Source organism: Littorina saxatilis, linkage group LG3 (assembly GCF_037325665.1).
Source record: "Littorina saxatilis isolate snail1 linkage group LG3, US_GU_Lsax_2.0, whole genome shotgun sequence".
Lineage (NCBI taxonomy): Eukaryota > Metazoa > Mollusca > Gastropoda > Littorinimorpha > Littorinidae > Littorina > Littorina saxatilis.
Window position 1 is genome coordinate 3,055,588 of NC_090247.1, and position 19,429 is coordinate 3,075,016.

Genomic DNA, 19,429 nt, shown 5'->3' on the forward strand with positions numbered 1-19,429 from the left:
CTGAAAGGACACACTAAAAATCTCTCTGAAAAACCTTGATATTTCAGTTCCAATAATGGCGTAGCATAAGCTATACTGGTGCCCAGACCGCGGAAAACAGAATAATCCACATTGCAGAGCAAAAGCGCACAATCCAGAAAACCAGGGCAGCCACAACCCCAACAGCTGAACACTCGCATGCGGAACGGGAATCCTGGCCCGGACAAGCTTATCAGTTATCTACTGGACAGACTAGAGATCCAAGCATACCATGAGCCTGCGGTCATCTTCCAAAACAAAGGACGAACAACATTTACAATGAAGGTAAATCTTCTGGTTGTTTATGTTGGAGCTACACATAGCTCATTGATTAACAACAATATGTGGAGACAAGTCTCACTGTATAACCATTGAGTGGCAAACATATGCTTGTATATTTTATGAGTGGCACAATCCTGGTCAAAATTCAGTATGCTTCAGACAGTGATGCTTATCATATTGAACTAGGAAGATAGTGACTTTGCTGGTCATCATTGACATTGATCTAAATTAACCAATCAGTGCTTTATAAACAATTTTAAACTAGAACATTTGGAATTAATGGCGTTTAATTCAGAGGAATTTCTATCAATTTCCTCTCAACATCGTCAATTACTTAAGTTTGTGTGTAAGATAACCATAATTTTATTGTTTTGCTATACTAACTATCAATCACTGTAGTTTTATTTACTACGTTGTGTTGTGGTTTTTTTCAGGTATTATGTTCTAAACTTTGTTGCTTATTATTGTACTATCGTTTTAGGGTCACAGTTATTTTACAAATATCATCTTCTAGTTTTGGTTTTGTGCTCAGCTGTTAGTGTGCCTCGCATTTCTCGCTTAGGTTGTCTCCCCCTTTTTGTAAACTCATATTTTTTAATTAGCATTTTTGGTTATTTGGTACGTCTGGTCATCTTATAACAAAAATGTCATTGAACTGAAAAAAGAAATAATAACTTAGTTTCATATTTGAACATTTGGCAGTATGTTTCTTGTGAGCCAGAAAGATCTCACCAGGAACCCAACCTTTACCCAGTTAATTCTACACATTAAAATTTAAATGGAAAATTACGAAACACATAAGAACATGCAACTAAATACACACTGGCAGTACTTGTTATCTACAATCAATTGATATACGGTATACGACACATCCTTGAAACACATAGAACAGTTCTCAAGAAAGAACATTGGCAATTTCCAGTCTTTTTTGTGTTGCAGACATGCAGTGATCACCACCACATTGACCTCCGTCCTCGTCTTCATCTTCACTCTCCGACAAGTCAATGTCGTCCTCGTCCACGCCATTTTCTATGATAAAGTTATGTAGGACACATGCTGAAAAAATTAACATTGGAACTTCACGGATGTTCGTCATCTTGAGATCCTTCAGTCTGCGGAATTTTCCTTTCAACAAACCAATAGCCCGCTCCACGTCAACTCTTGTCCTTGCCTGGGCTTAGTTGTAGGCAGTTTCCACAGGGGTCAGATGGCCGTTGTCGCGGAATGGAACCAGCAGGTACTTGCGGAGACTGAGGGTAGGCCGAGTCCCAGATCATATGGTACTCTGGAGGCAGCTTACTTGCGTCAGACTCCAACACTCCATGGAGATCTGAGTTGGGGAAAACTCGGCTGTCATGCACGGACCCAGTGTAACCCGTAAACACATCCAGAAAGAGGAGGTCTTTGTCGCATACAACCTGAAACAAGTCGCGTAAATCAATATAAAAATAATCTATCAGCCTGAAACTAAAAACCAACCACAACAGAGGCTACATGTATATCCTAATGCTTCGCTAGCCTAAACCATAAGACTGAGCTGACCACAGCTCCTCTCTGCAGAACATGCAAATGAGGTGCCTACTGTCCCATATAATTCATTTATCATTGAGTGCATTTTCAGCGTAACCATGACATGCATATGAAATGATAACGAATAATTAAAAAAAATCATGTCTTTGAAGCTGGTAAACATCCCCATTATCACACCGGGGACTGTGTTCCGCCTTATTTCAGCCGGGCTCGTTGTTACTCCGTTTTCAGCCAGGCTCAGTGTCACGCAAACGAAAGTGTCTTCATAAAAACACAAACTATGACTTTCACACTGATTTAAGCTAAGATTGATGAATGTCAGTAGAAAGAAGAATAATTGTTTTCTTTGTAGACAGCTAAAAACGTCTTTTGCTTACCTGGTTAATTGACAATAGCCGAATGGAAGGCATGCATGCGTTTTTTTTAGTGAAAAATGAAGGTTCAACGTACATTTCTCTCAAACATGGATTTGAACAACAAATATTCCTCTATTTTTACTATTTTGGGTAAAGCTATAATCATCTGTATCAATTGCGTGCTTCAATGCATCCTCACTATGTCATAAGAAGGAATCAAAACAAGCAAGTGGTGTACGTTTTGTTCCGCGCTGGGCCTCCTGCATTTTTGCACTGGGCTTGCTTTTGTTCTGGGTGTCCAGCGCGGAGCAAAACTCGCCTGACATGGGTTTTGGTTTTACTTCTCGTGCCTCAACGCAGGTTCGGGAAAATGCATCAGCATAACAGCAAGAAACTATAGAACAAACTTATGATACAGAAAAACCATAACATGATACCATTGCTTATCATTTCTTCAGTTTGATCAGCTTTTTTGCCCAAAAAGCGACAACCCGCATGTATTTCAAGCCGATGGGGGTCACATAATAAACCTTGTCAGATAAAAATAACACCAATAGAGAGACAAATTACTTAGGTTAGTGCTAAAAACATCCGTTCCTGGAAATGAGTTTTTTTTTTAGAAGACATAGTTTGTACTTTAGTGCAGACACTTACGTTTGCGTGACACCAAGCCCAGCTCAAAACGAAGTAACAACGAGCCCGGCTGAAATAAGGCGGAACACAGTCCCCGGTGTGATTATCCATGCTTAGTCAAGAAATGCTTGAACAAATTTTTAATAAATTTGATCAGAAAGTGCTGCCTCAACTTTCACTAAAAGCGGTATATGACTTGTATCTAACAACAGGAAAAGAAAAGTCAGAGAAACGATGTGTAGGTACATTTTCATGATGGTTTTCTTGGAATAAATCCACACACCATCATAATTCATACTTGTCTGAACTCCCAATATCGGTTTAAACATTTAATATTTCTCACGTAAACCATCACAAATACTGTCAGGCTTTTACACACAGTACAAACACCCTTTCATTGAAACACTCACCCCTTGAGAACATAGGTGCTTTCCGTAAAAAGCGAGCAATTTTCACACAAAAATTGTTTTGCATGGTTTATCTTACCCCGGAGCCATCGACATCGTGAACTCTGTTATTCCACTTTCCCTTTTTGACAAAGCAGTCGTCAGGAATTTGAATGCGACTCGCTGTGAGCTTGTCTGCAATAGCACGTTATTATGTACCTCTGACTATGCACGAAACAAACGGCTGTGGTTCACAAGAACCCTCGTGATGACTTTTGACTATTCACAGGAATTGGCACACCTTACGTGAACCTGCTTCCGGGCGTTCCTTATTTTAACTTTAAATACTTCGAGTTTTAATGATCTTGTCTTGATGAAAAAATATTTATTTTATGATTTAAGAATGTTTGTGTAACACGCTGTCAATTTATTATTTAGATTTGAAAAGTTCGGTCTAGCGCCAAAACGCACCTCGGTCCGATTGTCTTGAAGACAATCCGCAACATTAAATCTTTGAAAATTACTCGCACAGCCTCTTTACGTAGGGCACCTAGGATGTTCCCTTTGGTGAGCGTGATGGTTTACGGGAGGCGCACTTTGCCTTTAAATACTTGTCTTTAAATTCAAAGATTCAAATAGTGACTTAAGGGCAGACCGGGTAGGCAAAATGAGTTATTTTTGGTCTCATACACCTTTTTGGGGTTGTTGCATTTTTCACACCTTTGAACATCCTGGAATGCATTCAATAATCTGCTTTTGTCATTTTAGACATGTATTCATGTAAATAAAACCATTTTCAAACCGATGTTTTGTTGTTTTTGTCTGTGTTTTATCAAAAAAATCGAAAAAATGGTCAACTTTGGATACTCCGTGCTGGTAAATGTGCGCACATGACATGACCCTTCGCTGTTCAAACTGTGTGGAAATTTCCGTTCTTCAAGATGACGTCATCACCGTTGGGGAATTTCCGTTGACATAGGCACAAAGAGAGAGAATCCGTTCCAACCGAAACCCCGGAATTAATATATGCAAATATATGTAGGTCAAAGGCATTTGGCGCAAGCGCAGTAGACAACTTATCAGTCCCCCGGTGTCAACAAATCCATGACGTTTTCACCGATTCAGCAGCATTTTTCAAAGTTTTGAGCTGCGGAGAACAACCCTAACATTGGAAATGTTCGGCATAGTGGCAAGAAATATCAGAGAAAGATGAACCAGCAGCAGCGAACAGTAGAAGGAAGTAACAACACTCCGAAATGAACCAACATTATCGTATTGAAGCAGACGACATTCTAAGATTCTTGACTCGACGAGGTGGGTTTTGCTTCTTTCTCTTTTCGATCTTGTTTGTTTGACAACGTGATTTATTGCACATTGTTATGTTGTTGTTGTCGTAAGAATGTGTTAGGGTTTGCAGGTAAATGATAAACAGTTTGTGTCTGAAGTATTTTGCGTGTTTCTTGATCCAATTTACTGACCATGCCGCCGCCGCACCCCCCCCCCCCCCTCCCTCCCTCCCTCAATCATCTCTGTGATATCGTCTTCACAACCCCTATTTATTGTTCTTCGCTGGCCAGTCCTTGAGAGCTTACTATGGTGTAACATGTCATCATTATTCTTTGTCTGGGGTCAAACTGAGAAGCAGCATCTGAGCGATGTACGACTGACACAGTTTCTGTTTCTGGTCATTGACCGTAGGAAAATAAGTACCCTACTAGAGAGCGTTCTCTAATTCTAAAGGATTGGTTTACACCAGCATGGCTGACCAACCTATCATTGACAGCAATATTGTTGTCAAATCTTTTCCATTAACTAAGGAATAAAAAAATAGATCCAATTTACTTCACCAAAGAAAAAAAAAGAGTTAAACTAAAGGACTGGGGATGCAACTCATGAATCAAAAGCATAAAGATCACCTGCAAACAGTGCTAGGTTTAGGAAATCTGAAAATGTATACACACACACAGAACACACACACACACACACAAAACAGACAACAGACAAGAAACAAGCAAATACATAGCAAGTGTGATGAAATAAATTAATTTTAAAAGAAAAATAAGAAAAGAAAGAAAGAAAGAAAGAAAATAATTCAGCTAGTTTCAGTATTAGTTCCTGTGTGTATGTGATTGTGTGGTTACTCAAATCCCATAGTAAACTTGACATGTAAATTTTGTGATAGGGGCCAATTAATGAATGTCTTTTGTGTGTGTGTACATGTGTGTTCGTCAACCGACATATGTGGGTACGAGCCGCTGAGGTGGTTGTAAGAAAACCCGCCTGGTTCAGTGGTTGGGGGCTGATTGGGATTTCTGATTTACCGGCCTAGCCAAAAAGTTGAGGTACACCCCATGTAACATGGTCATTTGCAAAATAAAGTACAAGCACTTGTTGACGTTTATATTGAGTCTTAAATTTTGCAGCTTATTACAAACAAAAACCATGGACAGTTGTATCAAATATTAAATCAGTGTTTGTGTATTTATTAGGTTGGAGCAAGGGGAGAGCCAGTCCTCCTGTGGTGGCAGCGAGGAGAAAGATTGACCTGATGGAAAAGTTTGCTAAACCGGAACTACCCTCTTCCACAGCAGAAACATCAGCTTTGCCATCTTCTGACCAACCATAAGAAGATACAGATACTTTGCCATCTTCTGACCCATCACAAGCAGATATGGATACTGGTACTGTGCAACGTCACTCCGCTGACATGTGTTGGGCTTTTGTCAACATTGATCAGCTCAATCTATTGCTGAAAGGTCTATATCCTGTACTGAATGCTTGTCTGATAGCAGTCTGATTATGAAAGAAGGTGATGCATCAGCCCAAGGATTTGCACAGGCCCTGCATCTGGAGTGCATATGAGTGTCCATTCAAGTCTGCAGTTGTTTACTCTTCTCCCGGTGTTTGCAACGCTTCGGGTGGTAAAGTTGCATTTTAAATAATCCGCGTATGACCATGTTGGTACATGGAAAGGGACATTCAGCTTTACAGAAATTTGCTGCAGTGTTAGGATTGAGCACAGAAATACTGTAATTAAAATGTTGCAACTTTTGAATGGCTTGATAGCTTTGTTCCATTTGTGTATATATAATTATGTAATGTTGTTGATGATTTGTGAAGCATCATTTCTATGCAATGGAATAAGAAATCAGTGCATCCGTTGGGTTTTTATGAGTCTGACAGTTTGGTTCTGATCAATATTTTCATATCAGCACAAACACAGATAATTGACTTTTTTAATGTTTTCATATGATTAATTTGATTATCAAATCATTTCCCCTTCATAGCTAAAGTGTTATTCTGGTTAAAAAAAAAACCACCCCATTAATTCAAGCTCTACTGTGGTACTAGTTTACCGGGGTACTAGTGAGACTCTTTTACATGCTGTTTTCTCTACATGTAATTTGAGACAAAATGTGGTAATTAAAATGTTGTAACTTTTGAATGGCAAGATGGATTTGTTCCAATTTTGTATATGTTGTTTATGATTTGTGAAGCACCATTTCTGTGCATGGAATAAGAATACAGTGGATTCCTTGTGTTTTTATGAGTCCGACAGTTTCGTTTTGATTCATATCTGCACTAACATAGATGAGTTTTCAAATGATTTTTTTTAAAAAGTCTGGATAATTTGATCGTCAAATCATTTCCCCATCATAGTAAAGTGGTTATTCTTATAAAAACATATCAATTCAGGCTGCACTGTGCTACTAGTTTGAGGTACTGGTTGGAATCTTTCAAATGCTGTTTTCTCTGAATGTAATTTTCAGACAAACATCTGTAATTAAAATGTTGCAACTTTTGAATGGCTTGATGGATTTGTTTCATTTTTGTTTATGTTGTTTATGATTTGTAAAGCGTCAGTTTTGTGTATGGAATAAGAGTTAAGTGCATTGGTTGGGTTTTTATGAGTCTGACAGTTTGGTTCTGATTCATGTTTTCATATCGGTACAAACAAAGATGGCTGTTTTCATATGATGTATATAAAAAAAATCCTGATAATTTGATTGTCAAATCCTTTTCCCTACATAGTAAAGTGGTCATTCTGATAAAAACATATGAATTCAGGGTGCACTGTGCTACTGGTTTTTTTATGTACTGGTTCAAATCTTTAAAATGCTGTTTTCTCTGAATGTAATTTTCAGACAAAACGCTACAATTAAAATGTTGCAACTTTTGAAAGGCTTGATGGATTTGTTCAGTTTTTGTATATGTTGTTTATGAGTTGTACAGCATCAGTTCTGTGTATGGAATAAGAGTTCAGTGCATTGGTTGGGTTTTTATGAGTCTGACAGTTAGGATTTCATGTATTTTTCTTATCAGAACTGAACCGGTAACTGAAAATGCTAAATTAAAATAATATATTGCTTAGAAATGCTTTTCGATACACAGAATTATTAAACACACACATATTGCTGCAAAGAAGAAAAATTGGATCAAAACATGCACTGGTTCACAAACTGCAACATTTTAAAATAAGCACATTTTATAACGTTTTTCTCACATTTTGGTGAATAAAACCCCCAAAAATTGCTTTTCACTCAAAATTTAAAATGGTTTCCCTTAATTAGGTTATTCTGCTTGCAAAAATCAAACAAGCAGCAAGCTGTTTCCAAAAAAAAAAAAAAAAGTGCTTGCCTACCCTGTCCCCCCTTAAAATTACAGTAGATTCCAAAATTTATGAAATGACACTGCTAGTGTTACTCCAGTATTTCAATAGGGAATAAATACACAGGCACCATAATGGTCAGGTCCTCCAACCTTTCAGTTCTGCCAACATTAACAATCCACCTATCTGAAACAGAAAGTGATCAAATCTGTTACCTGGAGATGCATCGCTGGGAAACCTTTGCGGCAGATGTACGCGTCGCTGTTCTCAACCCTGGTTCCTGGTATCTTTATGTAGGTCCCACCAATCGCTCCAACTACGCCGGGAAACCAGCTCTGGCTGCCCATTTCCCAGCTAATCGAGCCAGGTCACATCTTGGTGGCCACTGGATGACATCTCCTGTGAAGAACAGAAAATTGCATTAAAATATGCTGATCACAGTGTTAATTTTATTCAAAATTATCTGACAGTTTACCCATGTCTGTACTATTTACAATTAAAGTTACAGGTCTTCCAGTCCCAGCCACACGCCGGGGAAGTGTTACGACAGAAAAAATTGCCGTTTGTTACGATAGCATTCTGCAGTCCCATAGTCAACAAGGTTTCGAGCCCGAAAGGTGTGTAACTTCCAAACTAATAATTATTGTGGCGTAATTATCGAAGCCAGCAAAGTTTATTTGTTCTCAGCGGATTTATGAATGCATGAGGATTAACATGTTATTGATTTAATTTTTGAGGCTTCTGTTTTAGATTTGTGACAGTCGTATTTGTTGAAATTGTTTGATTTGGGGATTTCTTTTTAAATGGTGGAGATTACAAGAGGCTTGAAGCAACAACGGTCATTTGATCAGGTAATGTGATGTATCATAACTGAAATGCATCAATAGCAGTGTCCCAATATTCAAGTGTGTTTGTGTCATCGGCTGAGGAAAAGAGCATGTGTATTTTTTTGGTACGCGTCGCCGTGCTAGCAGTTACGACCGCCAGCGATGCACTGATACGGCCGCCCCACTTTTCTGTTACGACCGCCGACTGTTTCGGCTACGGCAGCCGGCACTCATTTTATTCGTTTAATAATGTTATTGCCAAAGTTTATGACAGTTTGCAAACAAATATGAACGGGTTTCACTGCACATCGGTTGTGCACCGTCGTGTTATCAGGAATTTTGATTCCCTGCCCTCTTTTATTTAATATCGCATTCGTCACAGTTTATATCTAGAGTTGTTCTACTTCCAGTTAAGCGTGCACATAGTTTCAACGGGCATGTACATGACAAGTTCAAATGTCAATTGTCAAAATCAGTCGCTGAAAATCCAACTCGGTCTAAAAGACGGACACAAAGGAATCCCACTCACCAATTACTCGGGTGAGTCAGGGAGGAGATTGGGGTGCGGTGGGGGTTAATAACTAGGAGTCAAATTCAGATTAAAAAAAAGATTTGAACTGGGTATGCATTTCTGTTGTCAATATTTTTGAAGAAAAATGCCTCTCTACAAAACTTTGATTGTAATTAGTTACCTTGATGCGTCTATGAGTATGAGACACTGAACCGCCTAAATATCTTTCTTACCTGCACAATCTGTATATCCAGGACTTTCCCCAGTCCCTGTTCGATGAGAGTGTATGTGCCATATTTGGCACAGTGTCCTGGGCTATCTGACCGCCCATCACCAATCAGCTCTAGACTTCTTCCCTCGTCCTGAAGCTGCGAAATGAGCTCTGACTGCTCCCGTTTCCATTTTCTTTCCACTGTAGAAAAAATGAAGTGCCGCTGATGCCAGAAGAACGTGCTCTCCAAAATGTAACGCACATTGAGCAGGTAAAACAGCCGGAGAATTTTTTTCGGGCTGCAGCCAGAGAGCACAACAGCTGATGACAGGAGCAGGTTCCCGCAGGGCATCTGCTTTATGTACGGTTGGCTGGTCCACTCTCTGAAGAAACAGCACTTGGAGCAGTCTTGTTGGACGTGGATGCAAGATCCAACTGTCTTCGATATGAAGGCCTTCGCAGGGTGAGAGCATCGAGGACAACTCTCAAACAGCTGCATCAAGTTTGCCTGGAAGACAATGTACTTGTCTTCCAGGTCGGGGCTGGGTCTCGGCTCAGGGGCATTCCTAAAACACACAGGTTATACACTTTCTTAGCACATAAAGGGTTACTATGGAAACTATATGTGCCATACACAAGAACAAATTGTTTCACTGCTAGTGCTATGGATATAATTACTTCATGTTATACATGTCGCAATGACAGTGAAATCCAGTATAACAAAAACATTAAGGTGAAATTAGCTTCTTACTTGTGATGAGAAATTAAGCTAAATAATGTCACAACAAAAATGTTTATTGACATGTTTTTGGTGTTTTCCCCCCATTTAATAGACAAAAAGGGGCTATGGCCAGTGAGATAAAGACCAGAGAGAGAAAGACAAAAACAAAGGACACAGTGATAGCAGCTAAAAATAGCTGACTGTCACCCAAAGTAACCCTTGACTTCTGTCTTACTTTTTAAAATGTAGAGAAGTAGATGTCTATTGAAAACTTACAAGAACTGCGGATCTTCTGGTTCACCTCCATCCTCGTCAGCAGGCTCGTCCTCTTCCGCAGCTGCAGCGCGCTGTCGTTCACCTTTTCGTTCTTCTTTCCCCACACTCTCATCTGTAGAAGTTAGAACCGGCATTGCGTTTTAGAGGTGGGGCGTTGATCAGGTTGCATTGGATCCTGACATCCTTGGTTTCGGCAATGGCAGAAACATCTGAAGAACAAATGACATTGCTGATAATTGATAATTACAAAACAATGTACATTTCACTTCAATAACCGGAACAATGACAAGTTAATTTTAGTTTATTTATATTACTGTAACAAGCGGACTACTGATATTCATTTACAATACCATATAATCATACCTGTAAGTGTAAACTTAAATTAGGAACAGATTTTGGAATGTTGCATTTCTGCTGCAAAAGTAAACAGGAGTGAAGCGTGCAGTAACAGGGATGTCGTTAGGCGTCGGACATCGGACATATATAACGATGAAAATCCCCAAATGTCCGATTCACATTGCCGCATGTCGGTCAGATGTCCTATCGTTTTAGCCTAAGCGTGGTCATTGTCCGATATGTACTCCATTCCTTCGGACAGCGCGATAATCGTTAATTTTCATTTCAAGATACAAATCTTCTAAAACACCGAACGCTCTCGTGTTCAGCTGACACTTAAGTTGCCAGTGCCGCGTGCGGATCTTTTCTTTTGTCGGGAATTCCCAAACCGTTTGTGGTATGCGCCGTTTGGGTATTTATACCGTCTCGGTGCAGCGCACTGATCTAAAAATAGTGGATTATTTTTAGATCAGTGCATGCTACAGGAGTACGGGAGACATCTCCAACTGACTAAATTTGTCGTCTGCTTTTGTTTTAGATATGAGACGAAGCACTGAATTATGCCGCTGGAAAAAAAACTAAAGCCTGCAAAAGACCAGCATTAGATCAAACCGATCATTTTGTTTTTCAACTTTTATCCAAATCATGCCGTTTGTAATCAAAGTAAGAGCTCTGAAGTTGTCCATGTTGGTTTCTTTTTTGTGGTTTCTTTGAAACTAAACAAATACAACATTATACGCACACTGTGTTGATGTATTTACTATATTATGTGTGTGTTCTACAGCGCGCGCGCGCGTGTGCGTGTGTGTGTGGGCGCATGACTTTGGAACAATTCCATGGAATGTGTTATAAGCTGTTTGGCGCAAATTCATAATGTCCTATTACACTTTCTGAAAGCGGTCAAATGTCCTATTTATGCTGAAGAACTCAGGACATTTGTCCTATAGGTATGAATTTGTAGCAACATCCCTGCAGTATGTATAATAGTATATCAGACCAATTATATATAGCTCAGAAAAGAGATATAAATGGCAAACTTTAAAACAATTCAAAAGAATATAAACGATAAAAAGACTGTTAATCTGAAAAGCTCACATTTATGTTTCCCTCGCAGTTTGATGTGCACTTGCACGTATGCTTGGATGCTGATGACGTGGCTGGTGGTACTTCTGGTTGTAGTTGATTCCCACGTTCCTGTTCATCCTCCTCTTGTAGCTGTAAAGCCTCCACATTGTCTTCGTCATCCACTTTGACATTCAGCGGGCAGTTGAAGTTTTGCTGCTGTAAAAGTAACAAATTGCATACTTATAAAACATCTAGTGAATACAAACAGCTCTTGATTTCCTTTTAATTTTACCGTACCCAACCAATTTTTACCAAGCCTATTTCAATTCTCACTGCCAATGCTAATTGCTATGGAGTACGTGTGACTGTGAGTGTCAAATACTGTAATTTTATAATCCCTCATTTCCTTTTATCTTCTTTAACCAAAGTTCACCTAGCCTACATCAATTTAACAAACATATTAATATTATATCACATATGTTCTGAAAAAGAGTGGCACTGGCACAAATTGACAAAACATATGGGGATCTAAATCAAACCAAAGCCGAACATCTGATGGGACAATAATGATACTGAACAGCTGACTGGCATGGTGACTTGTTTGAATTTGATGCCTGTGCATGGATAAACTGATTTGCAGAAAATGTTCCTTACATGAATGTATCACATATATATGTGACTAATCTAGTCTTTCTATGTAAGTATAGTGGTCCAGTGAACGATACCTTTGCCTGTGTCACTCCCTGTCAGAGGAAAGTTATTCATCCAAAGTGAAAAAACTTAGACTTACTCGTGTTGCGAAAAAAACAAAGTATTTAGTCTACACCCGAGAGAGCATTTTTGGAACAAACAGTGTAGAGTCAATATAGGGAGGACAGAGGAAATTTTAAGGCGACATCATAAGTTCTACCTTTGTACCTACCTCGCGTGCAATGGCCAATGTCGAGTTTCAACCGCGTAGTTCGTCGACGACACACTTATTCTTAAAAGTCAGCAATTGACGACGTGGCGAAAATATTCTGAAATTCTGAAATTCTTCTCTCCGTTGGGACCGGGTTTATTTGGTAAACGTAAGTGGTCCTGCGTTGATCATGATGTCACTTGTCGATTCCGGATGCGGTCTTCGAGTTTGGTTTCTCCGGTGATCTGTGTAACGTCTTTCGGTTCAGCACATACACGGAGGCAACTCCTGTCAGTGTGTTCCAAGCTTTATTCATTTCTTAGTAGCTCCAGACAAGCACATGTATGGTACATCGACCTAGATATTCTCCCGCATGGTGGGAAGTAACGTGCAGTGCGCATGTCCCGTGACGTATGCCCTTGTTACAATGCGCATGTCTGGCCTAGTGCCTTACTAAGCTCACTAATAGTGTCATCCCCCTTTCTCTGGCAAACAAATCAAATGTCCTACTCTCTCTAAATTATTCCTACCAAGTAATGAACAAATCATATGCAACCAACGTTGTTCCTACTTTTACAATTACCAAACTCTGAAACACATTTTTATCCACAACACCAATACAACATTCTTTAATTATAACAACACCAGAATGTATTTCAATGATGTGACACACTCAGAACAACACAAAGTATGCTTTTGTTCAATAGTACCTCACACATAATTTCCATCTTAATAGTACTACCCCATGTACGCATAATAAACAAAAATATGCACAATAAGTCAGTTCAATAGTACCTCATATACATAATTTCCATCTTAATAGTACCGTACACCATGTACGCATAATAAACACAAATATGCATAATAAGTCATACAACTTCTTCCTTTTAGCACCATATTGTTTGACTAGTCCAGATCAAAAACATAGCAGTCAGTCAATTTAGTTTAGTTTTGTTTTTGTTTTACTGTGTCTCATATTCTTGCAATATTGTGGTTTTTTGACCAGTCTCCCACTGCGTGTTGCCACTTGTGGTGAAATGCTTGTTGTTTGTTCTGCTTGTATTTCATGATCCTGAGTGCCATTTTCTGTGTTGTGTTGCTTTGTTGTCATGCTTTCTGTCACTTGTTTTTGCCCTGTTTGGTTTGTTTGATCTGTTGTATTTTGATGGTATTTTGGTGACTGTGGTTGCTGAATGAGTATCTGTTCATGTGACTTTCGGAGGTGTTTTCGATTTCTTCGGTACCGCCTACCATTTGCACACATGCGCACGAAAAAGATCCCACGTTCACAGCGAAAGTCTCAGGGCTTGGAAAACACGAAGACACGCATGCATCATCTCTCGTCTCCGATTATCATGATCGTATTTCGATAGGCCTACTTTGACGAGACAAACTCAATGCTGGTGTGTCGAGGAAGACAGCCACAGCGGGCTTGTTCGAATCAAAGTATCACACCATATCTTCAACGTATTACAAATACCTGTCCCAATATAGACCAGTTGGTCTAAGAGGACGTTAAACCCTAATAGTCAGTCAGTCAGTCTCTCTCTCTCTCTCAGTCTTTCTCCCTTTCTCTGTCTCTTTGTGTCCCTCTCTTTCTCTCCCTTTCTTTGTGCCTCTTTGTGCGGCCTCTCTTTCTCCCTCTTCCTCTCTCTCTCTCTCTCTCAGTCTCTCTCTCTCTCTCTTTCTCTCTCTCTTTCTCTCTCTATCTCTCTCTCTCGGCTCTCTCTCTCTCTCTCTCTCTCTCTCTCTCTCTCTCTCTCTCTCTCTCTCTCTCTCTGTGCCTCTGTGTGCCTCTTTCTCTCTCCCCCTCTTTCTCTGCCTCTTGCGCCTTTCTCTTTGGTGTAACTGTCGATGATTAAAGGAAATGGCAAACACACATAAACAACCTGTGCAACGTGTTATCAAGTAATTTACATTTGATGTCAAAACTCAAATATTATACGAAATCTGAAGCACTAAAATTGTTCGTTTTGTGCCTCTCTCTCTCTCTCTCTCTCTCTCTCTCTCTCTCTCTCTCTCTCTCTCTCTCTCTCTCTCTCTCTCTCTCTCTCTCTCTCTCTCTCTGTCTCTGTCTCTCCACCCTCTCTCTCTCTCTCTCTCTCTTTCTCTCTCTCTCTCTCCTACTATTTCTATCTCCCTCTGTGTGCCATCCCTCTCTCTCTCTCTTTCTCTGCGGTGTGCCTCTCTCTCTCTCTCTACCTCTTTGTGCTTCTCTCCCTCTCTCCTCCCTCTCTCTCTCTCTCTCTCTCTCTCTCTCTCTCTCTCTCTCTCTCTCTCTCTCTCTCTCCTTTAAACAGTATTTTATTCGTAAACAGACACACTCTCTCTTGTAAATCAGTGGTGCTGTGTTTCTTGACTTTAAAAAAGCGTTTGATCTTATTGATCATTCAATTTTATTGAAGAAATTACAGTTGTATATCAGAAACAGTTCAGTGTGTAAATTTTTTGCTTCCTATTTACAGGACAGATCTCAATATACTGCCCTAAACTGTAAAATATCTACTGAGGAGACTAGTGGGAAATGCGGGTTTTTTGCTGACGATTCTTCTTTTCATTCAGGTGGAAAGTCTGTTCCAGTATTAGAGTCCTCCCTTCAAACAGCTTCAAACGATGTAAATAACTGGTCTAGTGCCAATGCTATGCTTGTCCATCCAACAAAAACTAAAAGTATGGTAATTGCAACCAGACAAAAACATCAGATTTCTCCACTCAAACTAAATCTTACTATTATTGGTACGCAATCAATTGAACAAGTTCAACGGCATCGCGTTTTAGGGGTAATTATTGGTTGTGAATTAAAGTGGCAGGCACAATTACAGCATATTTGAAAGAAAGTAGCCAAGAACGTTTTCCTCCTATCCAAGTTAAAGCAATTTACGGACAGAAGGACTCTGGAAATGTTCCACCATTCTCATGTAATGCCTCACATCAATTATGTTTTGACGCTCTGGGATGGCAGCAGTGATGTCCACTTGAAAAAGTTAGACTCTCTATCGTCGCTCGGCTAAACTCATCGTAAAGGATAATGCCCCAACAGATATGAAATTAAAAATGCTTAACTTTCTTCCACTGGAAAAGCATCTCAAGTTAAACAAAGCCATTTTCATGCATAAATTGTATTACAGTAAAGTGCCGATTTACATTACATCATTATTTAACAAAGCTACCGACAGATATGGGTCGGTCAACTTGATCCCACCGATTCCACGAATTGACCTTTATAAGACCAGTTTTGCTTTTTCGGGTACATCAGTTTGGAATTCACTTCCATCATCCTTTAAGCACTTAAAGTCATTAAAAAGTTTTAATAAATGTGTCAAAAACACTTAATGTCTGAGTAGTTTAACGCGTTTTGATTTACCACACTTAGTATTACGCCAAAGATAGGCCTATGCTGTGCATTGTATAGGCCCCTATTCTGAACATATTTTTGTTGTACTATTGCTACATGTTCGATTGCTACCAGCTTGTACTTATAATTACTTGCATAGTATGCATTTGATTTTATGAATAACCACGTGCACATATGTATGCTCTTCATGCCTCATCTTCATCATCATCATCATCATCATCATCATCATCATCATCAACATCATCGTCATCTTTATCATCACGTGTTGAAGTTTTCTGACCTCCTTTTGTTGGTAAACTTTTTAACATTTTAATTTTTAATTTTTCAATTTTATCATTGTGTGTCTGTGCGTCCCAAGGACAGATTGTAAGAAAAGGCGTAGCCTTAAATCTGAATCCTTGTTAAATAAAGTTCAATTCAATTCAATTCTCTACCTGTTTCTCTCTCTCTTTGCCTCTTTGTGCTTCTCTGTCCCACCCTCTCTCTCTCTCTTTTTTCTCTCTCTCTCTCTCTTTGTGATTCTCTCTTTCTCTCTCTCTCTACCTCTCTCTCTCTCTCTTTGTTTCTTGTTATTCTCTCTCTCTCCCTGTCTCTCTCTCTCTCTCTCTCTCTCTCTCTCTCTCTCTCTCCCTCTCTGTGTGAATGTGTGTGCCCCTCTCTCTCTCTCTCTCTTTCTCTCTCTGTCTCTGTGTGCCTCTCTCTCTCTCTCTCCTTCTCTCTCTCCTGAGCGTATAAGAATGTCCATGTGTGCGATGTGTAATTGAGACATGGATGTGTTCATGTCTGAATGCGTAAGCACAATGCAAGGTATGGCCAGAGAGGTATGTGGGAGGTGTTTTTATAACCTGCCCTGTTATATAGTGCTATATGTCTTATGTAAAATCAATGTCTTGTTTGTATTATTGTTATGTACCACGCCTGAATTTCTCTTTGAGATAATAAAGTATTCTTATTCTTATTCTTATTCCTTCTCTCTCTCTCTGCCTCTTTGTTCCTCTCTCTCTCTCTCTCTCTCTCTCTCTCTCTCTCTCTCTCTCTCTCTCTCTCTCTCTCTCTCTCTCTCTCTCTCTCTCCGTCTCTCTCTCTGTGCCTCTGTGTGCCTCTCTCTCTCTCCCCCCTCTTTCTCTGCCTCTCTGTGCCCCTCTTTTTGGTGTAACTGTCGACGATTAAAGGAAATGGCATACGTAAAATAAGTATCTTTACTATGGCCAAAAGAAAAACTGACCTTAAATCGATCTTTTTTTGATCGTAAGATTTCTATGCGGATCTTTCAAATGTATGTTTGTCTCGATCACGCGGTATCCGTCTGGGGTAATCGATATAAAAACAAAGTAATAAATCTCAATCTTAGCTTTGGCTTATTTATTTGTCATCACTATATCAAAAGCGCTTTGAACTTCGGATAAGGCGCTATATAAATAAAGAGAATAAAAATGCGGTGACGATGCCCCCAACAGACAGAATTTAAATGAATTGAATTGAATTACAATCTTTTAAAAAAAAAATCGATTAATGGGGGGTTTTCCCGCGCAAACTTCATCAGAGAAGAGACAATGAAACAGGATCGCCGCTTTTGAATTTCCTATTTTCTGTGTAATTTTTTCCACACGTACTTAACTTATTCAGATCTGAGATGCCGATGAGTATGTCACATCGGCTGTTTCCTGAGTCGTAAATGATTAAGTGGCCCAATGCTTGGTGGTCTGCTCTTTTGTCGCGGCTTGTGAAAGGACACTGTCGCGACCAGCTTCCACTTAATACTTGTCAAGAGCGAAATGATTTTCAGGAAACCCGTGTGATCTTCAAAGCTGCGCGTTTTCAACACCTACCCGCCACATTGCGCAATACAGCCATAAACAGAATCCGAACCATCCGATGTTGAGAATGAACGAAACCTTGACATTTATGAGAAAATCAATTTGGATGAGAGTGATCAAAATTATGCGAGTCAGCAATCTGTTCTGTTCTGTTCTGTTCGTCTGTCTGTCTGTCTGTCTGTCTGTCTGTCTGTCTGTCTGTCTCTCTCTCTCTCTCTCTCTCTCTCTCTCTTTCTCTCTCTGTCTGTCTCTCTCTCTCTCTCTCTCTCTCTCTCTCTCTCTCTCTCTCTCTCTCTCTCTGTCTGACTGTCTGTCTGTCTGTCTCTCGGCTCTCTCTCTATCTCTCTCTCTCTCTCTCTCTCTCTCTCTCTCTCTCTCTCTCTCTCTCGCTCTTTTTACATTTAGTCAAGTTTTGACTAAATGTTTTAACGTGGAGGGGGGAATCGAGACGAGGGTCGTGGTGTATGTGCGTGTGTGTGTGTCTGTGTGTGTGTGTAGAGCGATTCAGACTAAACTACTGGACCGATCTTTATGAAATTTGACATGAGAGTTCCTGGGTATGATATCCTCCGACGTTTTTTTTTTTTAAATGTCTTTGATGACGTCATATCCGGCTTTTCGTGAAAGTTGAGACGGCACTGTCACGCTCTCATTAATGTGACCCTCCACCACGAAATGAGTCGCATGTCACCTCGCGCGGTTCTGCGCTAGGCTTGATTCAAGTCCGGAGAGTGTATGGTAACAGTGTGAGGGTCACCTTAGTCACAGGCGTATAACTCAAACAGTTTCCGCTCTTTTCTAAAACGGTTTTCACCACTGGATAGAGCATAACAAACTCTTTAGGAAAATGTAAAAATATGAAAATCATGCAAAGGTGACATGCGACTCATTCCGTGGTGGAGGGTCACGGAGGGTCACATTTTTCAACCAAATAGGTTAAAATTTTGGTCAAGTAATCTCCGACGAGGCCCGGACTTCGGTATTGAATTTCAGCGTGGTGGCTTAAAAATTAATTTATGACTTTGGTCATTAAAAATCTGAAAATTGTAAAAAAAATTATTTTTTTATAAAACGATCCAAATTTACGATCATCTTATTCTCCATCATTTGCTGATTCCAAAAACATATAAATATGTTATATTTGGATTAAAAACAAGCTCTGAAAATTAAATATATAAAAATTATTATCAAAAATAAATTTTCCAAATCAATTTAAAAACACTTTCATCTTGTTCCCTGTCGGTTCCTGATTCCAAAAACATATAGATATGATATGTTTGGATTAAAAACACGCTCAGAAAGTTAAAACGAAGAGAGGTACAGAAAAGCGTGCTATCCTACCCCGCTCTTCTTGTCAATTTCATTGCCTATGCCGTGAGCGGTGGACTGACGATGCTACGAGTATACGGTCTTGCTGCGTTGCATTGCGTTCAGTTTCATTCTGTGAGTTCGACAGCTACTTGACTAAATGTTGTATTTTCGCCTTACGCGACTTGTTGTTTGTTTGTACTTGAAGTTCTGATTTTGCGCTCGTATGTGGAAACCTAGGGATTGTTCTCTAAGATAAGAACAAAAATCTTGAACCTGTGACTATT

General features: G+C 39.6%; 1 protein-coding gene across 2 annotated transcripts; it reads right to left on the reverse strand.

Annotated features, from left to right (window-relative positions):
• Window positions 1-306: 306 nt before the first annotated feature.
• Window positions 307-12,420, reverse strand: LOC138961398 (uncharacterized). Of its 2 annotated transcripts, XM_070333014.1 has the most exons (6): window positions 11,792-12,420; window positions 10,361-10,569; window positions 9,386-9,929; window positions 8,030-8,213; window positions 2,841-2,889; window positions 307-1,718 (listed from the first exon to the last, which is right to left on the reverse strand). In XM_070333014.1, exons 2-4 carry the CDS (start codon window positions 10,492-10,494, stop codon window positions 8,169-8,171), a joined length of 723 nt encoding a protein of 240 aa, XP_070189115.1. In that variant the 5' UTR covers window positions 10,495-10,569; window positions 11,792-12,420; the 3' UTR covers window positions 307-1,718; window positions 2,841-2,889; window positions 8,030-8,168. The 2 variants fall into 2 exon arrangements, with proteins under 2 accessions (XP_070189115.1, XP_070189114.1); XM_070333013.1 differs by lacking the exon at window positions 2,841-2,889.
• Window positions 12,421-19,429: the final 7,009 nt, after the last annotated feature.